General features: G+C 35.1%; 1 protein-coding gene across 7 annotated transcripts in view; it reads right to left on the bottom strand.

Annotated features, from left to right (window-relative positions):
* The window catches only part of COL24A1 (collagen type XXIV alpha 1 chain), a 388183-nt gene that overhangs the window by 127064 nt on the left and 245454 nt on the right, over positions 1 to 15665 (bottom strand). For all 7 annotated transcript variants that reach the window (XR_005987020.1, XM_041750763.1, XM_041750767.1 and 4 more), the window contains one exon: positions 3547 to 3600. Coding sequence is in view for 6 of the 7 variants with exons in the window: in XM_041750763.1 (XP_041606697.1) it covers positions 3547 to 3600 (54 nt within the window). In the remaining variant the exon portion in view is untranslated. The remainder of the gene's footprint in view (positions 1 to 3546; positions 3601 to 15665) is intronic.

The following is a 15665-nucleotide window of genomic DNA, read 5'->3' as shown; positions in this document are numbered from 1 at the left end:
CAGAATTTTTGTCCCCTACTCTGTTAAAAAAAAAAAACCCTTCTAGTTATTACATATGAGTTTCTCAGCTTTCTTTAGGCTCAAAGGATGTGGCATAGTATAGGTTATCAGCATCAGCTTTTGAGTCAGATGTGGATTCAAAGCCAAGCTCTACTACTTAAAAAATTTTTTAAAAAAGATTTCATTTATTTATTCATGGAGACAGAGAGAGAGAGGCAGAGACAGAGGCAGAGGGAGAAGCAGGTTCCATGCAGGGGGCCCAATGTGGGATTCGATCCTGGGACTCTAGGATCATGCCCTGGGTGGAAGGCTGAGCCACCCAGGCATCCTAGATCAACTACTTCTTAATCATTTACCTCGGCCAGATTAACAGAGGATGATCCCCATCTCCCTAATATTCCTCTCTGGTCTCAGGAAAGGTATTGCCTTCGTCCTGTTGCACAGCCTAGAAATCTGGTAATAATTTTTGACTTTCTTTCCCCTTTACTTTCCATATTCTCCAAATATTAAGGTTCTGCAGAATTTTTATAACAAACATTTCTCAAATCCATCCATTTCTTTCCCTTTCTATCCCTACGATTTTAGTTCAAATGTCCATCATTTCTTGCCTGGTTGAATGTAACGGTCCTTTAGTAGGTATTCATGGCTTCACTCCTGTCCTCTCAAATATATCCTCTATGCAGCTGCTAGAATTATCTTCCAAAAATATAAATCTGACTTTATCACTGCCCTGCTTATCATAGCTTAGAATGACTTAATACAGAAGATAAAAAATTAAGCTTCTTAACAGAGTACATGCTTTTTATGATCTAACAATTTTTTGATATTTTCATCTATTATCACACTTTGCTTTGATTTTAAACATCAAAGAATCCATATTGCATCATGTTTGTATTCTTGCTCACACTAATCCTTTTTCTGGAAATTTCTTATCATTATTTACTCTTTTCATATGGCTAACTCCTACTTATTCCTTAAAACTCATTTTCCCACCACCCCACATTCCCCACAGTCTTCTATTTCCCTATATCCAGATGGGGTTAATGGTGTCCATTGCTTTGTTCCTATGTTGACCTGTGAATACATCCATTACTGGGTCTAATACATTGCAATGTAATAATCTTTTATATGATTATCTTCTGGAATAGGTTATAAATAGACTCCTAAAGGAGTCAGGGACCATATATCAGCCATCCTTGTATTACTAGTAGATAATCATAGAATCAAAAAGAAGTCAACTAACATGGATCACATAGATAAGGAAAAGAGATTTATTGGTGTGTGGCTGAACAGGTCTACACAAGTCAAACAATGTAGATCATTATTTATCAGGTTAAAAAGTTGGCATTTTATTAAAGGTCATGAGAGCAACTGAAAAATTCCAAGGAGAAGAATGATATGACAAAGAGAAACTGGCAACAATTAGCTAAGGAATGATGGGAGTTGCTGGAGACATGCAATGAGAGCAGAAGACTAGAGCACTGGCAATTGGGATGAAAAGAAAAGGTCAAAACTGAGACATTGTAGGGGCTTATTCGGAGGGAAATGATGGCTGACTGGAGGAATAAAAGTATAGGAAGAAAGTAAGAGAAAATATAGTAGGAAGTGTCTAGGATGATTCAGTTTTTGGTTGTTGGGCATAAGGAGTATCTTTCAGTGAGATGGGAATAAAAGGAGGAAGAACAGTGGGAAAGTGATGGGTTTGGTTTAGATACATTGAATTTAAGATGTTTATGGGTTATTTAGATGTATGCATAAAAGACAACAGGGACTCAGTAACTTCAGCTGATGAGACAGGCATGAGTTAGAGCCATCAAGATGAGAGCTATGAGAATAATATTGGTAATTAAAGTCATTGTGATATTATGATTGGTACGCTGAGAAAGGACTAATCAGAAGGTAAAGAGCAGAATCAAAAGAGAGAGTTTCACAAAGGCCAACTGTGGGACTTGATCCCAGGACCCTGAGATCATGACCTGAACCAAAATCAAGAGTCAGATATTAACCAACTGAGCCACCCAGACACTCCAAGGATCACTTCTTAATATTCTTCTATAAAGGAGATATAACATCTTAGAGTGAAGGCCTGTCAAGTTAACTCTGAGTGAAGGGTAAGTGTTATTCACTTTATGTTCTTTTATTAAATGGGCTGTTAAGAGAACTTTATGTGTACAGGCAATAAACTCCTTGACATCAGCTATAGCAACTATGCAAATACGTCTCCTGAGACGAGTGAAACAAAAGCAAAAATAAACTATTGGAACTTCGTCAAAATAAAAAGCTTCTGTACAGCAAAGGAGACAGTCAACAAAGCTAAAAGGGAACCTAAGGAGTGGGAGAGGATATTTGTAAATTACATATCTGATAAAGGGTTAGTATCTAAAATGTATGAAGAATTTATCAAACTCAATACCCCAAAAACAAACAATCCAGTTAAAAAATGGGCAGAAGACATGAATAGACACTTTTCCAAGGATGACATACGGATGACCCACAGATACATGAAAAAGATGCTCAACATCATTTATCATCAAGGAAATGCAAATCAAAAGTACAATGACATATCACTATACATCAGTCAGAATGGCAAAAGTTAATAACACAAGAAACAACAGATGTTGGTGAGGATGTAGAGAAAGAGGAACCCTCTTATACTGTTGGTGGGAATGCAAACTGGTACAGTCACTCTCAAAATGACTCCACACTGATTCCTCAAAAAGTTAAAAATAGAACTGCCCTACCATCCAGCAATTGCACTGCTAGGTATACACAAAGAATACAAAAATACTAACTCAAAGGGATATATATACTCCAATGTTTATAGTAGCATTTTCAACAATAGCCAAATCATGGAACAAGCCCAAATGTCCACTGACTGATAATTAAATAAAGAAGATGTGGTATGTATGTATGTATGTGTATACACACACACACACACACACACACACAAACACATATATGTGGGCATATTACTCATGCATCAAAACGGATGAAATCTTGCAATTTGCAACAAGGTGGAGGGAGCTACAGTGTATTACACTAAGTGAAATAAGTCAGAGAAAGACAAATACAATATGATTTCACACATACATGGGAAATCAGAGGTTCACAGGAGGAAAAAAGAAGAAAACCAAGAAATGGAGTCTTAACTATAGAGAACAAACTGATGGTTATCAGAAGGAAGGTGGGCTAGGGAATGGGTTAAATAGATGAGGGAGATACAGGAGTGCATTTGTGATGAGTACTGGGTGTTGTATGCAAGTGTTGGATCATTAAATTGTACACTTGAAACTAATACTATATATCAACTAACTAGAATTTAAGTAAAACTTTTTAAAAAGAGAACTTTATTAGATTCATAAAACAGTCATCCCTACCATCATCCCTACTATTAATGGAATTTTAGGCTTTATTTTCTGAATATGAAACACAACACTACAGAATTATTCTTTAAAGATATACCTAATGTATCAACTTTACCTTGAGGAGTCTCACAAAAAGTACTGGGATGATGAAATAACAAAAAAGAGCCACAAAAAACATTACCTCAGCACCCATTTCTCCAGGAGGTCCAGCATCACCTTGCAATCCTCGTGGTCCCTACATTAAAATAAAATTTAAGATCTGAGAATCAAAGTTTACTCTGTATTTTGAATAACTTATGTATCTAAATACAGAATTTATAATATATCATATGTAATATAACACATAATACATTTATCAACTTTTTGTATAAACAAAATTATAACTATAGTTAATGCATCTGTTTTTGTGTGTGTGTGTGTGTGAATAGTATCAAAAAAACCCCATTACTCTTAAAATTCCCCTTTAAGAAGAAGTTCAGTGGAACAATCCACAAAAACAAGGACTGAATAGATATGATGACACTAAACTCATATCTGTCAATAGTAACTCTGAACGTGAACGGGCTTAATGACCCCATCAAAAGGCGCAGGGTTTCAGACTGGATAAAAAAGCAGGACCCACCTATTTGCTGTCTACAAGAGACTCATTTTAGACAGAAGGACACCTACAACCTGAAAATAAAAGGTTGGAGAACCATTCACCATTCATATGGTCCTCAAAAGAAAGCAGGGGTAGCCATCCTTATATCAGATAAATTAAAATTTACCCCAAAGACTATAGTGAGAGATGAAGAGGGACACTATCTCATACTCTAAGGATCTATCCAACAAGAGGACTTAACAATCCTCAATATATATGCCCCGAATGTGGGAGCTGCCAAATATTTAAACCAATTAATAACCAAACTGAAGAAATACTTTGATAATAATACACTTATACTTGGTGACTTAAATCTAGCTCTTTCTATACTAGATAGGTCTTCTAAGCACAACATCTCCAAAGAAACGAGAGCTTTAAATGATACACTGGACCAGATGGATTTCACAGATATCTACAGAACTTTACATCCAAACTCAACTGAATACACATTCTTCTCAAGTGCACATGGAACTTTCTCCAGAATACACCACATACTGGGTCACAAATCGGGTCTGAACCGATACCAAAAAATCGGGATAGTCCCCTGTATATTCTCAGACCATAATGCCTTGAAATTAGAACTTAATCACAACAAGAAGTTTGGAAGGACCACAAACACGTGGAGGTTAAGGACCATCCTGCTAAAAGATGAAAAGGTCAACCAGGAAATTAAGGAAGAATTAAAAAGATTCATGGAAACTAATGAGAATGAAGATACAACCATTCAAAATCTTTGGGATGCAGCAAAAGCAGTCCTGAGGGGGAAATCCATCACAATACAAGCATCCATTCAAAAACTGGAAAGAACTCAAATTCAAAAGCTCACCTTACACATAAAGTAACTAGAGAAAAAGCAACAAATGGACCCCACCCCCAGCAGAAGAAGAGAGTTAATTAAAATTCGAGCAGAACTAAATGAAATCGAGACCAAAAGAACTGTGGAACAGATCAACAGAACCAGGAGTTGGTTCTTTGAAAGAATTAATAAGATAGATAAACCATTAGCCAACCTTATTAAAAAGAAGAGAGAGAAGACTCAAATTAATAAAATCATGAATGAGAAAGGAGAGATCACTACCAACACCAAGGAAATACAAACGATTTTAAAAACATATTATGAACAGCTGTACGCCAATAAATTAGGAAATCTAGAAGAAATGGACGCATTCCTGGAAAGCCACAAACTACCAAAACTGGAGCAGGAAGAAACAGAAAACCTGAACAGGCCAATAACCAGGGAGGAAATTGAAGCAGTCATCAAAAACTTCCCAAGACACAAGAGTCCAGGGCCAGATGGCTTCCCAGGGGAATTCTATCAAACGTTTAAAGAAGAAATCATACCTATTCTACTAAAGCTGTTTGGAAAGATAGAAAGAGATGGAGTACTTCCAAATTCGTTCTATGAGGCCAGCATCACCTTAATTCCGAAACCAGACAAAGATCCCACCAAAAAGGAGAATTACAGACCAATATCCCTGATGAACATGGATGCAAAAATTCTCAACAAGATACTAGCCAATAGGATCCAACAACACATTAAGAAAATTATTCACCATGACCAAATAGGATTTATCCCCGGGACACAAGGCTGGTTCAACACTCGTAACCATCAATGTGATTCATCATATCAGCAAGAGAAAAACCAAGAACCATATGATACTCTCATTAGATGCAGAGAAAGCATTTGACAAAATACAGCATCCATTCCTGATCAAAACCCTTCAGAGTGTTGGGATAGAGGGAACTTTCCTTGACATCTTAAAAGCCATTTACGAAAAGCCCACAGCAAATATCATTCTCAATGGGGAAGCACTGGGAGCCTTTCCCCTAAGATCAGGAACAAGACAGGGATGTCCACTCTCACCACTGCTGTTCAACATAGTTCTGGAAGTCCTCGCCTCAGCAATCAGACAACAAAAATACATTAAAGGCATTCAAATTAGCAAAGAAGAAGTCAAACTCTCCCTCTTCGCCGATGACATGATACTCTACATAGAAAACCCAAAAGCCTCCACCCCAAGATTGCTAGAACTCATACAGCAATTTGGTAGCATGGCAGGATACAAAATCAATGCCCAGAAATCAATGGCATTTCTATACACTAACAATGAGACTGAAGAAAGAGAAATGAAGGAGTCAATCCCATTTACAATTGCACCCAAAAGCATAAGATACCTAGGAATAAACCTAACCAAAGAGGTAAAAGATCTATACCCTAAAAACTACAGAACACTTCTGAAAGAAATTGAGGAAGACACAAAGAGATGGAAAAATATTCCATGCTCATGGATTGGCAGAATTAATATTGTAAAAATGTCAATGTTACCCAGGGCAATTTACACGTTTAATGCAATCCCTATCAAAATACCATGGACTTTCTTCAGAGAGTTAGAACAAATTATTTTAAGATTTGTGTGGAATCAGAAAAGACCCCGAATAGCCAGGGGAATTTTAAAAAAGAAAACCATAGCTGGGGGCATCACAATGCCAGATTTCAGGTTGTACTACAAAGCTGTGGTCATCAAGACAGTGTGGTACTGGCACAAAAACAGACACATAGATCAATGGAACAGAATAGAGAACCCAGAAGTGGACCCTGAAATGTATGGTCATCTAATATTTGATAAAGGAGGAAAGACTATCCATTGGAAGAAAGACAGTCTCTTCAATAAATGGTGTTGGGAAAATTGGACATCCACATGCAGAAGAATGAAACTGGACCACTCTCTTGCACCATACACAAAGATAAACTCAAAATGGATGTGAGATCTAAATGTGAGACAAGAGTCCATCAAAATCATAGAAGAGAACACAGGCAACACCCTTTTTTAACTTGGCCACAGTAACTTCTTGCAAGATACATCCACAAAGGCAAAAGAAACAAAAGCAAAAATGAACTATTGGGACTTCATCAAGATAAGAAGCTTTTGCACAGCAAAGGATACAGTCAACAAAACTAAAAGACAACCTACAGAATGGGAGAAGATATTTGCAAATGACATATCAGATAAAGGGCTAGTTTCCAAAATCTATAAAGAACTTATGAAACTCAACAGCAAAGAAACAATCCAATCATGAAATGGGCAAAAGACATGAAGAGAAATCTCACAGAGGAAGACATGGACATGGCCAACATGCACATGAGAAAATGCTCTGCATCTCTTGCCATCAGGGAAATACAAATCCAAACCACAATGAGATACCACCTCACACCAGTGAGAATGGGGAAAATTAACAAGGCAGGAAACAACAAATGTTGGAGAGGATGCGGAGAAAAGGGAACCCTCTTACACTGTTGGTGGGAATGTGAACTGGTGCAGCCACTCTGGAAAACTGTGTGGAGGTTCCTCAAAGAGTTAAAAATAGACCTGCCCTACGACCCAGCAATTGCACTGTTGGGGATTTACCCCAAAGATTCAGATGCAATGAAACGTCGGGACACTTGCACCCTGATGTTTCTAGCAGCAATGGCCACAATAGCCAAACTGTGGAAGGAGCCTTGGTGTCCATCGAAAGATGAATGGATAAAGAAGATGTGGTTTATGTATACAATGGAATATTACTCAGCAATTAGAAACGACAAATACCCACCATTTGCTTCAACGTGGATGGAACTGGAGGGTATTATGCTGAGTGAAATAAGTCAATCGGAGAAGGACAAACAGTGTATGTTCTCATTCATTTGGGGAATATAAATAATAGTGAAATGGAATATAAAGGAAGGGAAAAGAAATGTTGGGAAATGTCAGGAAGGGAGACAGGACATAAAGACTCCTAACTCTGGGAAACGAACTAGGGGTGGTGGAAGGGGAGGAGGGGGGAGTGGGGGGGAATGGGTGACGGGCACTGAGGCGGACACTTGACGGGATGGGCACTGGGTGTTTTTCTGTATGTTGGTAAATTGAACACCAATAAAAATTAATTTAAAAAAAAACAAAAAATCCCCATTAAGTATAACATCCATAATTCTACCATTCGGGGTAACACTATTGTGGGAGCATACTTAATAAAAAACTTTAGGTCTATAGACACTTTACTCTTATAAATACTTCATAACAAGTTATCCAACAGCTACGTAATATTCCATTTATTTCATATTCTGCAGTATCATAATTTAGTTATTTTCTTCATTTCCAGATCTTTATATTGTTTCTATATCTCCTTTGCAGTACAATTTTAATTTATTGGATTTGTAATATGCATGTTCAACTATCAGTGAATGTGAAGATCTGTAACATTAAGTGAGATTGTCAAATAGCTAAGATAAACATTTGAATGGTAGGATTGCAAGGTTGGTATGCAAGTGTCACAGATATCTTTTCTACTCAATAGTATAGCTACTAAAGGTATTCAGAGGCCACTGGTGCTTTTCAGTTACGGCTTATTAAACATTATGTATGATATTTAAACATTTATGAATTCTCAGAATGTGTTTCTAGACTATTATAAACACAATGAGAGAAACATGGCTGTGCAGAAGTCTGTCTGTATTTTGCATTTTCTCCCTTACAACAGAGTCTAAAATGTACCATTATTTGTTCACAAAGTTGAATAAATGTCCTGAAAGGTGGCAATAACATTCCACAAGCAATATATAAGAGTAAAATCTATTTCCTTGAATCCACACCAACAAAGAATATTATTTTTTAAAATTCTTCTGTGATTGATGGACAATTTCAAATATATTTGACTATTAGCAAGGCTGAATATTGTTTTTGTTATGGTTTATCAGCTGTGATATTCTATGTGTTGCTTGATCATGTTGCTTTGCCAATGTATTTTGGGAGTCATTTAAAAATTTTATGTGAGTTTTTTATGTGTTGTGGACATAAACTTAGCATCCTATTTTACCATTAACATCTGCCTCGTATGTAGTTTGTCATTTAATTTTTAAAATACATTGTTAAAGATAACCTTTTGCCCCCTAAATATGATCACTATAGATTACCTAGAAACACATAAAGTAAAAATGACCCAAAATAACCACTTAAAATTTGCTGTATTTCCTTAAATCTTTGTGCATGCAAAAAATTGGGATGGGAGAAATTTAAAATTTGTATATATTTTAATGTTAAAGACTTTTTTCCATCACACTTAAGTTAAAACATCTGTTTCCATGTAATAATTCTGTATTATTTCTTTTAAAATCTACTAGCCCTAATCTTCCTTTTACAGTAGGTTAAAAATATTAAGCTACTTTACTTGCTCATAAATTATTCTTACAATAATTAAATCTCACATCTGATTAATATGGGTACTGGGATTTTTGAATGGGATTATGTTAACTCCAATAAATACATTAATTTTAAAAATACTTAGTCTTCTAGTTAGACAATAATTTGACTTTCTACTTAAATCTGTTTCTAGGTCTCAATGAATTTTTGATGTTTTCTTCATATGTGTCCCATCAAATTCTCATTAAGTTTATTCTTAATTATTATGTTTTGTTTCTATTTAGAGTGGGATTTTTTTCTATTATATTTTATTACTGTATACAGAAAAAATGATTTTTAAAAATGTCTATTTTATGTTTTGCCATTACATTACCCTATCTCAGAAATTGAAAAACACAGAATTAAATCTTTGGAGTTTTTATAAATTTTGGAGGATTTATTTAAATTTTCTTTAAATGCTTTTCTTTCCTTATATGATCATTCTGTGTCATTTACTATGTTAGCTAAAACTTTCTGAGTGTTAGATAATGTGACAGTGGCATCTCATATTATGGTTCTTATGCTTCTACTGTTTTGGTGTTTCCTTGTAGATTGGGTGTAGATATAAGATAAGCTACTTTGCCCTATTACAGAAGCATGTTTGACCTTACTAGAATATTTTGTTTCAATTAATAGACTATTTCTTAGAGAAGTTTTAGGTTTACAGAAGAATTGAACAGAATGTACAGAGTTCTCATATACCATCCCTGCCCAATATTCTCTATTATTAACATCTTACATTAGGGTGGTACAATTGTTATAAGTGATTAACCATCATTGTACACTATTACTGTTTAAAGCCCATAGTTTTACATTAGGGTTCACTCTGTGTTGTACAGTTTTGAGAAATGCATAGTATCATGTATCCATCATTACAGTATTATATAAAATAGTTTCACTGCTGCCATATTTTCCCATTTCCACCTATTCATTCCAGATCCTCTTCCCCCAACACCTGGCAACCACTGTTTTTTACTGTCTCTATAGTTTTGCCTTTTCCAAAATGTTACATAGTTGGAACTATTTGGTATTTAGACATTACTGACTGGCTTTTTTCACTTATCAGGATGCACTTAAAGGTTCCTCTGTCTTTTTGTCAAAGGCTTAACTGCTCTTTTTTTTATTGATATGTAATATTTCATTGTATGGATGTACCAGTTTGTTTATCCATTTACCTTTTGAGGACATATCAGTTGCTTCTACTTTGGGCAACTATGAATAAAGCTGCTATAAGCATTCATGCGTGGGTTCTTGTGTAAGCATTAAGTTTCTACTCATTTTGGTAAATACCAAGGAGCATGATTGCTGAATCATAATGGTAAGAATATGTTTAGCTTTGTAAAAAACTCCCAAATTGTGTCCCAAAGTTACCATACCATTCTGTATTACCACCAACAGTGGTATTACTGGTATTATTGGTATTATTATTCCACAATTTTGCTAACATTTGGTATTGTCAGTGTTTTAGATTTTAGACATTCATACAGGTGTGCAATGGTATGTTATTGTTTTAATTTGCAATTCTCTAATGACATATGATGATAAGCATATTTTCTTATGCTCCTTTGCCATCTGTATGTCTTTGGTATATTGTCTATTCAGATCTTTGTCCACTTTTTTAATGGACTGTTTTCTTACTGTTAACTGTTAAGAGCTTTTTCTACAAGTCCCTTATCAGATATACGCTTTGCAAATGTTTTCTCCCAATTGTCACATTGTCTTTCATTCTCTTAACATGTCTCACACAGAGCAGAAGTTTTAAATTGAATGAAATCCAACTTACCAATTTTTCCATTCATGAATCATGCTTTTGATGTTATACATAAAAAGTCATTGCCAAATCCAATGTCTGTGAGATTTTCTCACGTTAAAGAAGTTTTTCAGTTGTACATTGTAAATTTAGATCTATAATTCATTTTTAGTTTTTTTTGTCTAAATCCTTGTTTTTTTGTTTTTACTTTTGTTTTTATACGGATACCTAGTTGTTCCACCACTATTTGTTGAAAAGACTATCCACTGAGTTGCCTTTGCAACTTTGTCAAATATCACTTCATTATATTTTTGGACTTCTATTTCTGGGCTCACCATTCTGTTCAAATTATCTATTTGTCTATTCTTACTATACTGTCTTAAATACTGTAGCATTATATTAAGTTAACTTTTAAGTTAGGTAGTGCCAGTCCTCTGACTTTGTTCTTTACTATTATTTTGGCTTTTCTGGTTTTTTTTTTTCACCTTTCCATATGAATTTTAGAATTTATCAATATCTACAGAGTAACTTGCTAGTATTCTGACTGGAATTGCATTAAATCTATAGATTAAGTTGTGACATCCTATCAGTATTTAGTCTTCCTATCTATGAACATGAAATACCTATTTATTTAGATCTTTTATTTCTTTAATCAGTTTTGTAGTTTTCCTCATATATTCTCTATATATTTTGTTAGATTTATACCTACTCCTTTTTTTTATTATTTTTGATGCTAGTGTAAATGGTGTTGTGTTTTAAATTTCAAATTCCAATTGCTTGTTGCTGGTATACGGAAAGCAAGTGACTTTTGTATGTTAATCTTTTTTTTTTTAATTTTTATTTATTTATGATAGTCACACAGCAAGAGAGAGAGAGAGAGACATAGGCAGAGGGAGAAGCAGGCTCCATGCACCAGGAGCCCCACGTGGGATTCGACCCCGGGTCTCCAGGATCGCTCCCTGGGCCAAAGGCAGGCGCCAAACCGCTGCGCCACCCAGGGATCCCTGTATGTTAATCTTGCATCCTGATATCCTGCAACCTTGTTATCATTGCTTATTAGTTCCAGGAGAGGTTTGGTTTTTTGTTTTTGTTTTTGCTTTTGTCAATTGTTTGGGGTTTTCCACATAGTTGGGTTCATATCTACTATTTTTTGTTTCTATTTTCTACTTGTTACTTTTGTTCTTTCTTTCCTTTTTTTTGTTTTCCACTCTTTTAGCCCACTGTATTTTAACAGTGAATTTTAGTTGATTCCATTTTCTCTCTTGTTTTATCATAGCAGTTATACTTGTTTTAGATTTTTTAGTGGTTTCTTTAGAGTTTGCAACGTATATTCACAATTGATCCAAGTCTATTTTCAAATAACACTATACCACTACACTCAACCATAAGGTATGGGACTAAATACACTGTTGTGATTATTATTTTGTATAAATTACCTATTCTAATAATTAAGAATTATTAGGAAAGAAAAGATTTGGTTTTCCTTTTATATATTCCTTCTAAAGTTCTTCCTTTCTTCTATCCTAGATTCTCATCTGTATTACTTTTCTTCCGTCTAAAGAATTTCATTTAACATTTCTTATAAGGCTAGTCTACTAGTGACAAATTCTGTCAGTTTTTGCTTGTCTGAGAGAGTCTATTTCTAATTCACTTTTTAAAAAAAGTTTATTTATTTGAGAGAGAGAAAGAGAGAACTCAAGCACATGACGGGGGGTGGGTAGTGGGAAGCAGAGGAAGACGGAGACTCCCCACTGAGTAGGGAGCCTAATGTGGGACTCAGTCCCAGGACCCTGGGGATCATGACCTGAGCCAAAGGCAGCCACTTAGCCAACTAAGCCACTCAGATGCCTTCTATCTTACTTTTAAATTCCTAGTCTGAAAATTTCAAAATCTCTGCTATATCTGAGTCTGTTCCTGATTCTTGTTTTGTGTCTTCAGACTGTTTTTCCCCCTTTATCATGCCCTGTAATTTTTTTGTTGAAAAACATGATGCTTAAGGTGAAAAGACCTGAGGTAAATAGGCCTTTAGTGTAAGGTTTTAAGTTATCTTGCTGAGAATTAGGCTGTGTTTACTGTTGTGGCATTATGGTGTCAGAAGCTAAGTTTCCTCCTAGTGTCATTGTTTTTGTCTTGTCTGTTGTCTTTAGGCTTTCCCAGAGATGCCTTAAATAGGGTTCGGGTTTGCAGTTGTTTTAGCTATAGTCCTCCGCTATTATATACGACCCCTATTAACGTGATGGTAAATTATAAGGGAGGAGAAGCACTCTATAGTTTTATAATTACATCTCAGTCTTTTAGTGAGCCTTGAGTTGAGGTATTTCCTTTCCCCTATGTTGAAGATTAGAAGCAGCTAGGGTTGGGAATTGCTCTTCTCCCAAGTTCAGTAGGCTTCAGCAAAACCCAAATCAGTCTGGCTCTGATATAATGATTTCCCTTGTGGGCAAGCTTTGTTAAGGAGAACAGAGAACTTGGAGTGTATTTCAAAAATGGTTTCTTTTCCCATCCCACTGTTACATGAAGAAACAGGTATGTCTCTGAACTTTGTAGTAAGAACCTAGCAGGTCTCTTGGTGGTAAAATTCAGGAACATAAGGGGTCCCCTCTTAGTTTTTAAACAATTTTGATGGCCTAAATTGTGTCTTAAGCAATTTGTCAACTTTAAATTGACAAATATAATTATAGTTTAAAGTGCTCCTACCATCCAGTTATGGACTTCTGCTTCTGGTAAGCTGTGGTTCTCTGTATCCTCCTGTCTGTCTCTCCAGTTTTCAGGCAACAGTTGGTCCTTTGACCTCAACGGTTTAAAAAGTTGTTGATTTTCAGTTTGCTCAGCTTTTTCCTTGTTGTAAGAAGAGGGATGACAACTTCCAAGATCCTTACAGTTCAGACCAGAAACCATTTTACTATAATTTTTAACAAATCAAAAATAGTTGCTGAATGTTATTGAGTACTTGTTTTTTAGCATTTTCCTATTATACCTGTAATATGCTATATTATAGCCTTCTTAATATTAAGTGATTTTTGCCATTTTTGTAATTCTTCTTTCATTGCATTTGTCTTTCATTTCATTCACTTAATTCTTTTTATATGTAGTTGAATTTTACTTCATTTTTCTGGTATGTGGCTGAAATTTATCTTTAGCTTTTTCTGTTGGTGCTATTTTTATCTTATTTTAGTACTGTCAAAATTCTACCAAGACACTAATCCTTGATCTTTTGTTTCTAGAACGGTTGCCATTTTTTATATCTTCATAAGTAAGTTAACATCAGGTTTTATCATATACTTTAAATTAATCTGCGAATTCTGTCTATTATCTTTTAACATAAGTGGAAGTGACTTCTGGTACTCAAATAAGGAAGTATACCTAAAAAATAATAGTTTTTAAGTTGGAGTACATATTCTAAAGCAAAAGTATCAAGAATTGATTTTTTTTAGAAACTATAGCATTCCTCTCACCTTCTTTTTTAAAGGTAGTTTTTCAATGTGTAAAGGTATAAAAAATATTTATTTGGGTCAGCCAGAAACTTAGGAGTCACTTTATATATGGACAGTCTATCTCTTGTTGATTTCTTATCTCCTGTTGAATCTTTTATAGCTATCCACGTCTATCAAAAGGGTTCTACTATCTCTTTTTGTATTATTGCAACAAAAGGATTTCTTGTCCATTTTTAGTCCTTTCTAATTTGTTTGAATGATCTTTACAAAACAATAATATGATATCATAAACTAGTCTTTATCTGTTCAATGATATCCCTTTGTTCTTATGATAAAAATACAAACCTTGGGAGTAGGGCTCACAAAGCTCTATGCTTTGTCCCCTGCTTCCTTGTCCATCCTCATCTTATACTTCTTGACTATGCCATTGCCATGCTAGCTTTCTTTTTTTTAAGATTTTATTTATTTATTCATGAGAAACACAGAGAGAGGCAGAGACATAGGCAGAGGGAAGAGAAGCAGGCTTCCATGCAGGAGCCTGATGCAGGACTTGATCCCGGAATTCCAGAGGCAAAGGCAGACACTCAACTGCTGAGCTACCCAGGCGTCCCTTTCTTTTTTATTTTTTCCGTGTTAGCTTTCTGTTAGATCTTCAAATAAGTATGTAGAGATTCCTCTCAACTCATGACTTCTCTCTAAAATAACCTCTCTCATCTTTGCCTATATAACTGCTATTCATCCTTGAGATCCTAGATCAAATGTTTCTCCTCTGGAAGCCTTTCTTGTTTCTCTGTTACATATTTTTTTTAAAAAATTGAATTCCTATAATTCACAGCATTTATCTCAGTTTGTAAATATCCACTTATCTCTGTGATAATTTAATTGGGATATTTCTATCATTAGAATGAAATTTCAATACTTACTTACAGGTACTTAATAAGAGACAACTCTAATAGGTGCTGACTATAGAAAAGTTGTAGCCCTCTCTATTTTATGATTCTCAAAATATAATATTTTTCAACATCTCTTCTGTGTCCTTCATTTTGCCAATTTACTTCTTTTCTATGATTTAACCAGGCAGCTCAAACATATAAAACAAAGCCGTCATATCCACTATAAACTGATTTATATTTTATTTACCAGCCCCATGGACCCGGTGACCTGAATGTCAATTTTTAGGTGCGTTTAAACTATTTAGTTGTTTATGTCTACAGTAACAAGTCTTTTCTTATATAAAGCCTAAGATATTATCTCTGCAATTGC

This window comes from Vulpes lagopus, chromosome 3 (assembly GCF_018345385.1).
Source record: "Vulpes lagopus strain Blue_001 chromosome 3, ASM1834538v1, whole genome shotgun sequence".
Taxonomy (NCBI): domain Eukaryota; kingdom Metazoa; phylum Chordata; class Mammalia; order Carnivora; family Canidae; genus Vulpes; species Vulpes lagopus.
The sequence above is the reverse complement of the archived record's forward strand: the minus strand, read 5'-3'. Positions and strand labels throughout refer to the sequence as shown.